At 41.1% G+C, this 13,634-nt stretch overlaps 1 protein-coding gene across 2 annotated transcripts in view; it reads right to left on the minus strand.

The window, feature by feature from the left end:
- ARHGAP18 (Rho GTPase activating protein 18) overlaps nucleotides 1-13,634 on the minus strand; it is a 214,712-nt gene that overhangs the window by 40,749 nt on the left and 160,329 nt on the right. For both annotated transcript variants that reach the window (XM_073575797.1, XM_073575796.1), the window contains exons 5-8: nucleotides 11,503-11,651; nucleotides 8,836-9,001; nucleotides 4,618-4,709; nucleotides 37-114 (exon numbers count right to left, since the gene is read on the minus strand). In XM_073575797.1, the coding sequence (XP_073431898.1) occupies nucleotides 37-114; nucleotides 4,618-4,709; nucleotides 8,836-9,001; nucleotides 11,503-11,651 (485 nt within the window). The remainder of the gene's footprint in view (nucleotides 1-36; nucleotides 115-4,617; nucleotides 4,710-8,835; nucleotides 9,002-11,502; nucleotides 11,652-13,634) is intronic.

Below are 13,634 nucleotides of genomic sequence, written 5' to 3' on the forward strand. Positions count from 1 at the left end.
TTGGCATATGGAAACATAGGAATATATGAAAGTTACTTTAATCCGCGAAACCACTCCAGGTATCCTTAGAACGCCTTCTGTTTCCAGGCCTCCTTTCTCTATTTGTTCAATCAGCTACAAAAGAAAAAAAAATCATTATAGTTGTGAGAAATGATAAACTTTTATTTTAGCATTAAGCAATTTGATGGCTTATAAACAGGGCCACCATGAGGGAATTACAGCCCTTAGTGGCTTATGGGGTCCCCCTCCTCACCGGACCACAAAGCCAGGATTCGGCAGTTCGCTGAGTAACTAAATGTGCGTTCCCGGACTCGCGTTCATATAAGGAGGTGACCGAGGTCGTCACATGCCTCCCCTCTTTGGAAACTGTTCTCATGGATTATGTGCAGTACCTTGTTGTTTACCAATGTTAATGTGTTCCAGCAATGTTGCTGTATTGTGCATGTACTGTTCATAAGCTTAGGGATAGAATAGAAGGTAGTATAGGACAATAGTGGGATTAGAATAGAAGTGGCATACTAGAGATAAAGAATAGGTGTATTAGCTTAGGTTTAGTCAGCACAGGGGTTTTCCCAGACAAGGAGTTTACAGTGTAGTATAGTGCAGAACAGTGGGGATATAGTGCAGGCAATTCCTGGTTAGTGAGCAGAGCCCGGGCAACCTTGCCCAGGGCAAGAGTGAAAGCAGATATAGGAGTGAGTAGAGACAGTCTGACAGCCATGGGAATAGAGTTGCTTCGGCAAGAAGGGGCCCCAGGCTGAGTGTCGTGCAGGCTGTCACCAGCTTAAACAGAACCGTTCTGAGGAGGATCTGAAGCTTACGGCAGGGACTAGGTGAAGCGGAGATGGCGAGCCTGTTGCCCTTTAGTTCAAAGCCGGACTAGGGGAATGGCAGAGAGCTGGTGGGCCTAAAGGCACAGATGGGACAGAGATTGTTCAACGAGACAGAGATTGCCAGAAACGAGGCAGGGATTGCCAGAAATGAGGCAGGGATTGCCAGAAAGACAGAGGTTGCCGAGAAAGCAGGGAAAGGTTGAGAAATGTCACTCTGTACACACTATGCCGCTTTTGTGATGGATACCCCACTGCTCAGCAAAGATGAACTGTTTAGAAAAGACATGGTCTCTGGAATGGTTTGTGGAGCTTGTGGATACGGAGACGGACTGACAGAAGCTGAGGGGACTGATAGTATATGTGAGAGTACTGTTGCGCACGCTGCACATACAGCAGAAGGGACATTATATTTCATCTGTGGGGCACCAGGGTGTGGGAACTATACAGTCTGTTGCCACAACTACCACCCTGGCTGTCTTATATTCAGTTGAAATCTATTCCCGTGCAGGACCCGCCAGCCAATCAGAGACCGGCAGCTGACGTTGGCGCAAACATTGCCGGTATACGACACACTGTCATGCGCCAGGGCATCCACTCCTAAATTGGTTGAAAAAGAGGAAGACGCTGGACCGCAGCCAGATAAGGATACACGGGGCTGGATGGAAATACATGGGGCCAGGAATGAGACATGTTCCTATAGGAAGGTGCTAGGATGTGGGAGATTATTACTGTTGGGACTAATTAAGGGATATTATGACTGCTGTGATGCATTTTTATTTTTATATTTTGCAGATACTGCTTTCAATGGGGGTCATGGAACTGTTTTTTCTTCATCTGGTGAAGTGTAGAAGTTGTGCTGTTGATAACTTATTTTCTGCAGAAACAAGTCCTGGCTGGAAGAAGTGATGGTGGTCTGCAGTGAATGAAGAAGCAAAGAGAAGATGAATATATTCAACTAGAGATATCACTGGTAAGTCAGTGCGTTACGTATACACTTACACTATATAGTATACACAGAGCTCCTGTGAATATCATCACCGGTGATCACTATTACCAGTACAGTGACACTGTATACTACGTAAAAAGCTCCTGTGTGTAATGTCCCTGGTGGTCACTGTATTTATTACCTAATTGCTGACACTATTTACAGAGCTCCTGTGTATAATGTCACTGGTGAGTCAGTGTGTTACCTGTACACCGACACTATACATGTACAGAGCTTCTGTGTAATATGGCACTTATGGTAATATTAGTTTTGAGGTTTTTTTATCAGTATTATACTATTCAGTTACTATATGGTGGCAATATGTTGTCTGGTCATGGGTGTGGCAGTGTTTGTTCCCTGTATGTGGTATTATTCGCTCACTATGTGGTGGTAATATGTGGTCTGGCCATGGTGTGATGGTATTTGACCTTTGTATCTGGTGGTAATATGTGGTCTGGCCATGGTATGACGGCATTTGTTCCTTGCATGTGGTATTATTGGTCATTTTAAAAAATTTATGCAACACATTCCCTAACTGAAAAATAAATAAAAATATACATAAAAGAGTATTGGGTATTTTAAAGGGAACCTGTTTGTAGGAATTGCACAGAAACCTACAGACACTGTCAGATTGGCGCCATTATACTGATTAAAATGATACCTTAATTTATTAAATCAGTCTTGTGGTTGTTGTTTAACTGAAAACTGCAAATTCAGATTAATGAGATTCTCGTGCTTTGGAGCAACCTGTGGAGAGGTCCTGTGGGCAGGGCTTTATGTGGTGCTCTGCTTACATATGCATCAGTAAAGGGTTATGACAGGTCACTGATCCTTCATTAACCTTCCCCTTATTTTACATATGCATATCATTGTGTGGCTACAAAAAAAATAATCATCAAAATGGCGCCTGCGCTGTAGAATGATACAATGGCTACTATGCATATATACATTTATGATTTATTCGTATAGTATTGTGTGTAAAAAAAGTAATCAAAATGGCGTTGGCGCAGTAGGCATCATTTTGATGAAACCCAATTTTTTTTGTACTCAGCAAAATGATGCTGATGCTTGTGCCGTAGCATCTATCGCAAACATTTTCATGAATATTAATTTTTTTTGTAACTACACAATTTGATATGCAGTATGTAAAATAAGGAGCAGGACACTGAAGGATCAGTGATGGATCAGTGACCTGACATAAGCCAATACAGATGAGCAGAAAGCCACATAAAGTCCCGCTCCAAAGCATGAGAATCTCATTAGCAGATGTCATCAACCAAGGTATTAATTTATTCAGTGTAATGGCATCAACCTGACATGGTCTGTAGTTTACTTAGCAAAATCCTGCTGACAGGTTAGATTAGAGTATGGCCCTGCCAAAAAAAGTCTACTTTGCCATGGTGGCGGCTTAAAGAATCTTTTGGCCAAAACAAAAATTGACAGCTATGCATGTGATATGGTGGTCATTGGGACCTGTTAATGTGTGATTGGTGAGGACATGGTGTAGAAGAGATATTTTTCCAAGAGTGGGCAATGGGACTGTGAAAGGTTCGAGGGGTGGAAGCAGAAATGGAGTGAATCCTGGGCGGAGTCTCAAAGGGGCCTCAACATTTTTCCAATATGGGTTCCAGAAATCCCTGGTGGTAGCCCTGTTTATATATAAGTCCTACAACATCCTCATTGCACCATTATTTAACCAGAAGGCGAAAAGGAGATGAATACTTAATGATTAATTGTAATGTTCAGATTATAATACAATTGAACAGTCAAAGAAGAATTATGAAGAAAATGTGCTGCTGATCAGGCGCTTTTTTTTCTTTTTTTTTTTAATTTTTCCTTGGTCATCTGTCTTCAGGAGCATCTGGCAACCTGGCTGGTCTGATAAAACTTGGTTAAAAAGTCCTCTTTATAATACTGTATGCTGTGTATTCTCTAGATGTCTAATTTATTAATTACCATATATACAGTATTGTCAGGGAAGGAAAGAGCAGATAGATGTTCTAATGTGACTATGTTGACCACTGGCAGACACAGACAGATGTGGGCCCCTGTGCAAGAACAATATATGGGCTCCTTTACAGTCCAATTGCTCCTCATAACGCACAATTCCATCTGCTTTGGATGTGCTAGTTGACACCCTGATCGGCTGCACAGGTTGCTACAATAATATATCCACCCCTTATGTTGATATTAGCCAACCAATAACTGAAATTTTGGGCTCAATTTTAACAGCAATTTGTCATGTTGAAAATGGCATCTGATCCTCAGGTAGAATGTTACAGAGCAGGAGAAATTGATCAAATTGATATACATTTTTATGGCAAGTTTCAGTATAACTTGTACGGGTCCCGTTGAAGCGCAGTTAGTGCAAAACGGCAGTCGTCCGTTCATCCTGCACTCCACACTTCTCTGCGACTCAATGTTTTTAAAGATATGAAATAAGTCTTATTACAAAAACGGTGTTTGCCACCCTTTTCTTTTTATCAACAACTTCAAAGTTGTGTTTTTTCCGGTGAGTATCCTGTCCTTGCTGTACAAAGGTGCGGACCCATTGATTAACACAAGCAACCAGAATAGCAACAGGTTGTGCCAGGTTTCTTGTTCTCAATTCATATGAACAAAAGAAAAGTTGATCTTTTCCAGAAAAGCCATTTATTCTGCTCAGCTGTAAATGTCATTGTGTCTGCACATCAGACTGCATTTACAACATGACAAGTTCCCTGTAACAAAATACATCACCATCTTTTTTTTTTTTTTTTTTTACTACAATGAATTAGCAAGGAGCAAAAGAGAACCTACACTTTGAAAGATGAGTGGGACTTTGGTGCCTGGATTTTTCCTCTGATCTAGCTCCAGCAACACGGACAAGGGAACCTGGAAAATGCCAAAATCTAGTAGAAAAAAAAATAGTAAATATGTAACACTAAAACGTTTCTTATAAAATTTTCTTTATATATATATATATATATATATATATATATATATATATATATATATATATATATATATATATATATATATATATATATATATATATATATATATATATATATATCATACACACACACACACACTTACATACACACACACAATTTGACATAAGCTTCCTATTTTTGTTTCGGATATGATGCATTTATGGAAGTGCCGTTGAATTAAGCCTTTATATTGGTATATATTCCCATTCAATGTGTAGGCACCAGTGGGTGCTCTACTTAATAAGCGAATGATGATGTAAATGAAGGTACAGAAACGCCATATATTCCATGAGTACTGAAATAGGTTCTGAGAAAGTAAAGGGATGTCCCTGATGAAGATACAGAGTAGAAAACCCCAAACACTCACTGGGATCTGCCAGCGATATTTAGGTGCAAAGGGTGAAGTGACAGAGCTATTTACTGTGTGTTACTGGGCGTGTGACAGTATTTCAGGCTATGTGCACACGGTGCGGATTCTGCTGCGGATTTGCAGCGTTTCAGGCTCTGCGGGTCCGCAGCAGTTTCTGCTGCGTCGTACAGTACCGTTGTTTTCAATGGTAATCTGAAAAGCGCTGTGCACATGCTGCAGAATTTTCTGCGCGAATTTGCTGTGGGTTCAAATCCGCAGCATGTCAATTCTTTGTGCGGATTCCGCTGCGGTTTCACACCTTCTCCATTGTAGAGGTGTGAAACCACAGGACTAAACCGCAGGTAAACTGCAGGTCTTTTGACCTGAGATTTTACCTGCGGATTTTTAGAAATCCGCGCAGAAAAATCCACAAGACCAAAATCTACGTGTGCACATAGCCTTAATGTTCACTTGATTTAGATAAAATAGATACATAATTATTTTTGTGGACACTTTTGCATTTCATTTGGGGATACTCTTATTTGAGTAGAACAATATTTTTGGCAGCAGGCAGAAAGCTGGCACAGTAAGCCATAGAACAATGCTACTTTTGTGAAGGACAGCATTTTGGGCCACTTCAGGGCTGTGGAGTTTGTGTCCATTTTGGTGGAGTCAGAGATTTGAGTATAAAATGTCTGTTCTGCTCCTGATCTAAGAATCTGGGCTTTTAGCTGAGATGAATCTGTGGTGCACTTTATGTACATGCTCAGTAGTGACCAGTGCTGTGGAGTCATAGCTGAGATGAATCTGTGCTGCCCTTTATGTACATGCTCAGTAGTGACCAGTGCTGTGGGGTCGTAGATGAGATGAATCTGTGCTGCCCTTTATGTACATGCTCAGTAGTGACCAGTGCTGTGGGGTCAGAAGTGACATGAATCTGTGGTGCACTTTATGTACATGCTCAGTAGTGACCAGTGCTGTGGAGTCATAGCTGAGATGAATCTGTGCTGCACTTTATGTACATGCTCAGTAATGACCAGTGCTGTGGAGTCATAGCTGAGATAAATCTGTGCTGCACTTTATGTACATGCTCAGTAGTGACCAGTGCTGTGGAGTCATAGCTGAGATGAATCTGTGCTGCACTTTATGTACATGCTCAGTAGTGACCAGTGCCGTGGAGTCATAGCTGAGATGAATCTGTGCTGCACTTTATGTACATGCTCAGTAGTGACCAGTGCTGTGGAGTCGTAGTGGAGATGAATCTGTGCTGCACTTTATGTACATGCTCAGTAATGACCAGTGCTGTGGAGTCGTAGCTGAGATGAATCTGTGCTGCACTTTATGTACATGCTCAGTAGTGGCCAGTGCTGTGGAGTCGTAGCTGAGATGAATCTGTGGTGCACTTTATGTACATGCTCAGTAGTGACCAGTGCTGTGGAGTCGTAGTGGAGATGAATCTGTGCTGCACTTTATGTACATGCTCAGTAGTGACCAGTGCTGTGGGGTCGGTGGTGAGATGAATCTGTGCTGCACTTTATGTACATGCTCAGTAGTGACCAGTGCTGTGGGGTCGGTGGTGAGATGAATCTGTGCTGCACTTTATGTACATGCTCAGTAGTGACCAGTGCTGTGGAGTCGTAGCTGAGATGAATCTGTGGTGCACTTTATGTACATGCTCAGTAGTGACCAGTGCTGTGGGGTCGGTGGTGAGATGAATCTGTGCTGCACTTTATGTACATGCTCAGTAGTGACCAGTGCTGTGGGGTTGGTGGTGAGATGAATCTGTGCTGCACTTTATGTACATGCTCAGTAGTGACCAGTGCTGTGGGGTCGGTGGTGAGATGAATCTGTGCTGCACTTTATGTACATGCTCAGTAGTGACCAGTGCTGTGGAGTCGTAGCTGAGATGAATCTGTGGTGCACTTTATGTACATGCTCAGTAGTGACCAGTGCTGTGGGGTCGGTGGTGAGATGAATCTGTGCTGCACTTTATGTACATGCTCAGTAGTGACCAGTGCTGTGGAGTCGTAGCTGAGATGAATCTGTGGTGCACTTTATGTACATGCTCAGTAGTGACCAGTGCTGTGGAGTCGTAGCTGAGATGAATCTGTGCTGCCCTTTATGTACATGCTCAGTAGTGACCAGTGCTGTGGAGTCATAGCAGAGATGAATCTGTGGTGCACTTTATGTACATGCTCAGTAGTGGCCAGTGCTGTGGAGTCGTAGCTGAGATGAATCTGTGGTGCACTTTATGTACATGCTCAGTAGTGACCAGTGCTGTGGGGTCGGAGTTGTTGAGTCCAGAATATGTCAGACTTTTTTAGAGGTTTGGCTTATCGACTCCACAGCCCTGCTTAGCACAACCAGAATAGCAAACATTTTATTTAGCAAAAGTACGGTAGTATTAGTTACTGAATGGATGTGTTACTTCAGTAGCTCCACCGCGGTGTTACATGTTACTATATAGTAACAGTGTCTACAGAACTAATGAAAATCAAAAGGCGATTATAATTTTATTGGTTCTTTTTGATCTTCTGCTTTATTATAACTTCGCAATTATGGTTATGATGACCTGAACTGAGCACATTGTGACATTTATTGGCCAATGTGCGCATTCAGACGTCCGTGCAAATCAATCTGAGATCAGACAGGTGATGTAAGGACTGCCCCCTGGTCTCAATGTTATGTCCTGCTACAGATAAGTTACTGCAGAAAGGCTTCTGCTGCAGCCAGTTGTATTGCAGCCAGGAAGAATAAAGCACAGGATATTTTTTACGTTTTTGTGCAGTTACTTTTCTTAGTATTTCCTGAATACATTTGAATTTCATTTGTAGCATTTTTAGTGCCTTGGGCAGTGAAAGCTGTACACATGGCCCAGTCTGTATTTAGAAGACATTTGGCGGCAGGGTTGTGTGGGTTGTTTCCAATTTACTGTATTGCTAAAAATTTTTAATAAAACTATTGAATAAAAATATATCTGATAAAAAGGCCCTGTCAAGGCCCATTCATCTCCAATTTATGCAACATAGCTAGCAAAAAAAAAACATTTTAGTACAAGTAAAGAAAACAGAAATTTTAAAACAACTAAAATGCACAACTGTGCACAAAATGTATTGGGATGGAACACCGTAAGTCACACAAGATGCCACCTTGCTCCGAACTACCTATTACCTAAATCCTCCTATGCAAGCTACTGGATAATGTAAATCCAGCAATATAAATGCAAGTCTTTGAGGAGTTAAAGCAAATTTGCTTGCAAATGCCAATGAAAAGGCACAAAAGGGCTAGGGGTGACCACAGAGGAGAAGCTTTTAACAAAAATAAGAAGTTGCAGGGTCATAAGACCCCATGTGTTTCATCACACTATGTGGCTTCCTCATGGTTACTAAGGCCAAAAAGTATTGCCATCATTCTAATATTTACTCCATTATCTTCTGACATTAGTACTTTCAGCCTTTTTATACTAATAGTGCAGAAATTATTTGGTGAAAGCTTGAATTCCCTGTGGCGGAGAGAGTGCATTATTTGCATTACTGTTCGAAGCAAAACATTTACAGGCTTTGGGACATTGTCGTCACCTGAAGGCGCTAAAGTGTATTAAAGCTTACTCAATCATTGATGTGTGACTCACAAGGGCACATGGTGCTTGTTTGAGGCCAAAGCGTACTATTTATTCTGTCTTTATGTAATTACCTTTAACTTTCATTTTGGCAGCTCGCTGAAGTTTTAATTCTGTGCCCAGAATGTCATACAAGGCAGTAAGCTCGATAAGTGCTAGAGAAGTCACCTTCTTCATATCTTGAGGAGCCAAATCACCAATCTTTGTGATGCCAGTCTTGGCTTTAGGAAGTCTGTAGTTCTGTAACATTTAAAATTCCATTGCGTCATTGAATGTCGAGCAGAAATCATGCACGCACATTTAAAATAAACTATCTTGTGGGCTATTCCCATCTCCTGGATTATGCTCATCTTCAGTGATAGGTATAGTTAGATAGTGCTTGCAAAAACAATAGCAATTGTGGCCGGAGAAGCACATTACTAACAAGCTCTTTTCTACTGAGTTTGTAAGCACTTCTCTAAAGCTAGCCGGGATTGCTGGATAGAGCTATTAGAACCTAATCCCATCCACCTTCAGTACCGCAGCTCTTCTATGCTGCAGAGGTAAAGCGGGCTTATATAGCAGCATTGAGAGCTCACAGTTTGCAACAGTGGTGCAACGATGCTGGTGGTTCAAGTCCTTCATCAAGCAGAAGTTCCCACCCCCAGAATTCAGGAAATCTAGGAGCTGGGTGGCAATGCACTACTGAACTGAGAATATAGGACTATCCCTTTAATGCACTGTACAATATTGCATTCAAAGAAGCCCCTTCCTGACTTCCACCCTTTTAAGCTGCTATATCCTGAGATAAGGGCTGAAGGGCTACATAACACATTTTTTCCCCTTTATAATGGACATCATTTTTCTGAGATATGAGCGAAAAGTTTTATCTAAACTTTCCCTTCAGCCTGATTGGGGGGGCAACAAATTCTTTTCAGGGGGCATGTACTATTTCCACCTCTACCGCAGGACAGTCATGCAGCAAACAGCGTCAAAAAGAGGGAAAATATAGAACAGACCCAGAAAGAAGATCAGACCAGCAGGACCTTGCCGAACATCTTTGTTCATGCATTCATGCAACAGGTGCGAGAGGAGAAGAGCAACAGCAAATTGTCATGGGCGTAGAACTGGCAAAGTACATTTCTGTATTTGGCCAGAATCACAGAATTGAGTATACATCCTTTGAGAAGAATCTTACATCACCCATGTGGCTCAAGGGAAAATTTTGATAAAAATGTTATAAGCTCATACCTAGGAAAAAATAAGGTTGATTACAAAATGGAAAAAAAAACACGTTAGTGTTTAACTATTTAACTGTTAAACTAGATATAGTGACAGCAAGTTTAATAGTTAAAAAAGTCTTGAAAGATCCTCTTTAAATAGCTGAAACCATTAGGTTTCTCTTTCTGAAGGGCACCAAGTTGTAGTAGGAAGACTTATATGCCATGTAATGCTATTCTAAGCTCTTTAAATCGTTGAGATGACTTTTAGTATTGTTTTTTTTTCCCCAATAGGTGGCAGTACAGACCAGGCTCTCTCCCTTTGTGAAGAGTCAATTTTTGCATATTTAATTTTCCATGCGAACTTTGTATGGCCTATAAGTCTCCCTATACAAACTCAATCATTTCCACGAGGAAAAACTTTACTCCATAATACCCCGTTAAAGAGTTAAAGACCTCTCCCTCAGCCAACCAGTATATCTGCTTTGCACCCTAAGATGCGCAGATATCCTGAAACAAGCATTTGCAGATGGGATATAATGCTAAACCAAAATCTCCAAGTCATGTGTCAAGGATGCTAATATTGACTTTTACGATTGCGACTTTAAAAAAAAGTTGCCCTTGAGACCAGTGATGGGCCATCTGAGTCTTTTTGGTGTTCTGGATCACTTGTTTCAGCTCTCAAAATGGATCCTGATTAAATGTGTGTTCATATAATATTTATGGCAAAATCAGACAGTCCCAATGCAGCAGAAACCCTGCCCACCTGTAGGTGGTAAAGATAGAGGATTTTTCAAGGTTTTGACTTTGATTGCACAGTGAGTTGATAAGGTTTCGGTCACAGCAGTCATAAAGTGCAAGTAGCTTTCAGCTCAATGTTTCGGCTATTTCACATACAACCCTTCACTGCTAGAGACCCTGTGCTCTCTTATTCTGTAAAGAAGCAATTTGCATAATTGGTATCTGACAGAAACATACGTTTCTTTTTTGTCCATTTATTCAAAGGAGTACATATTATAAAATTAATACTTCCTACTGAAAAAAAAGCGTAAGGGGAACATCTCTTGTAGATTGTGAGCCCTCGCTGGCAGGGTCCTTTCTCCTTCTGTATCAGTTGTGACTTGTATGGTTTAAGATTACTGTACTTGTTTTTATTAAATTTACCCCTCCTCATATGTAAAGTGCCATGGAATAAAATGGTGCTAGAATAATAAATATTAACAATCTCTCCTTGTTGAGAGTATCAAGCTGGTGTAAGGAGACTTCTAGGCCATGCCGAATCAGATTTCCTGCTTTCCACAACCTGAAACATGTCTGGAAATGGAGTTTCTAATTGTCGCTTCTTATCCCAAATCATATGGCCACGTTAGGCTTGCTCCATCTAATCCGTGGCACTAGAGTTCCAGTCTTCTTCCTCCCTGAGGAATGTATTTGCATATCATTTCCAAAAAGAAAATGGGATAAAGCAATCTAAAGGCGTTTAATAAACTCAGGGTGGAGTACTCACTCTCAGGAGATTGCAGCATATATGAAAGTACTTACTGGTAATAAGGAGTCATCTTCCTGCTCATTCCTGACATTAGGGAACTCCTTGAGGTTTGAAGCCTGCTCAGCGAATGAAATTTCCAGATTGATGGCAGTTTCAGGAGTATCTTTTTTCTCCGCTACCTCTGTAGTTTCATCTTCTAGCTCTAGATGTACAGAAACAGTTAAGGAGAGTTCAGACAAACATTCTAGATCCGATTTTTTAGTCCCCCCAGCCCCAGGAAAGACCATAAGTTTGCTTATAGTTGCCGTTAACGCAGTTCCTAAAAAATTTGATAGCAACTCAGCATGCAATTATATTCTCCCTGTTAAAACAGTGGAAACCCTATTAGGGGAACCCTAGTGTAAGCCACAATAGGTTAACTGGGTCTTTAAAGGAGACAATCGTGTCTGTTGTGTTATGGACCTGGTACAATGTTAACAGCTCAATATAGAAGAGAGGACATAAAACTGCCTATTTTTTGTCCATTTCTAATGGACATATTCTAAAATATAGGCAAGTGAATCAAAAATAAACTTTCACCAGATTACTTAACCCCTTCCTTACCGATGACGGAATAGTACGTCATCAGTAAGGATCCCCTGCTTTGAGGCGGGCTCCGGCGGTGAGCCCACCTCAAAGCCGCGACATGTCAGCTGTTATGAACAGCTGACATGTGCCCACAATAGGCGCGAGTGGAATTGCCGTCCGCCCGCGCCTATTAACTAGTTAAATCCCGCTGTCAAAGCTGACAGCGGGCATTTAAATAGCACTTCCGGCTGCTGGGACGGAAGTGAGCTCATCACCGACCCCCGTCACATGATCGGGGGTTGGCGACACATTGCCTGGACAGCCACAGGTCTCAGAGACCTCTATGGTTGTTCCAGGCAGATGGCGCTCAAAGCACAGCAGTAAGGTTATGTATCCACGTATGCAGAAAAAAAGGCTCCTTCCCGGGAAAAACGCGTGTTTTTGCGTGATTTTTTATGCGTTTTTTACAGGAGCATCCTCCTGCTCATAGAATAGTTAGAAATGTGGATTTTTCCGCGAAATTAATGAGCATGCTGCATTTTTTACCGCAATGCGTTTTTTTCGCGGAAAAAAAATGCATCAATATGCATAAAAAGTGCGGAATTCACTAAAATGAATGGGATGCTTCTTGTAAGCGTTTTTACCGGTAAAAATGCTTAAAAAAATGCAAAAAAAAACACTTACGTGGGTACACAGGCTAAATCTGCTACATATAGGCGATCTGCTCATATGCCCATATGTAGCAGAGCCAATCGTGTTGTGCATGCTTCTAGCCTCCCATGGAGGCTATTGAAGCATGCCAAAAGTTAAAAAAATGTTTAAAAATAAAAAAAAAAACCTAAAAGTTCAAATCACCTCCGTTTCAGCCGAATCAAAACAAAAAAACAAAAAAAAAAAATCACACATTAGGTATCGCCACATTCAGAATCCCCCGTTCCATCAATAAAAAAAGCATTAACCCGATCGCTAAACAGCGTAGCGAGAAAAAAAATTAAAAAATGCCAGAATTACTTTTTTTGGTTTTTGGTCGCCGCAACATTGCATTAAAATGCAATAACGGGCGATCGAAAGAACGTATTTGCACAAAAGTTGTATCATTGAAAACGTCAGCCCGGCACGCAAAAAATAAGCCCTCACCCCACCCCAGATCACGAAAAATTGAGATGCTACGTGTCTCAGAAAATTGCGCTTTTTTTTAAGGCATAAACTTTGGAACTTTTTTTCACCACTTAAATAAATGAGAACATAGACATGTTTGGTGTCCATGAACTCATAATGACCTGGAGAATCATAATGGCAGGTTAGATTTAGCATCTAATGAACTTAGCAAAAAGCCAAGCAAAAAACAAGTGTGGGATTGCACTTTTTTTGCAATTTCCCCTCAATTGGAATTTTTTTCCCTGTTTTCGAGTACACGACATGGTAAAACCAATGGTGTTGTTTAAAAGTACAACTCGTTCTGCAAAAAAGAAGCTCTCACATGGCCATATTGACAGAAAAATAAATAAGTTATGGCTCTGGAAATGGGAGAGAAAAAACGAAAAGCACTCTGGGAGTGAGGGGGTTTAATAAAAATGGTGACTCCCCATAATAGACACCTCTTTGTATGAACCCCCTT

Source organism: Dendrobates tinctorius, unplaced genomic scaffold (assembly GCF_039654945.1).
Source record: "Dendrobates tinctorius isolate UK_male_01 unplaced genomic scaffold, ASM3965494v1 ptg000046l, whole genome shotgun sequence".
In the NCBI taxonomy this organism is placed as follows: domain Eukaryota; kingdom Metazoa; phylum Chordata; class Amphibia; order Anura; family Dendrobatidae; genus Dendrobates; species Dendrobates tinctorius.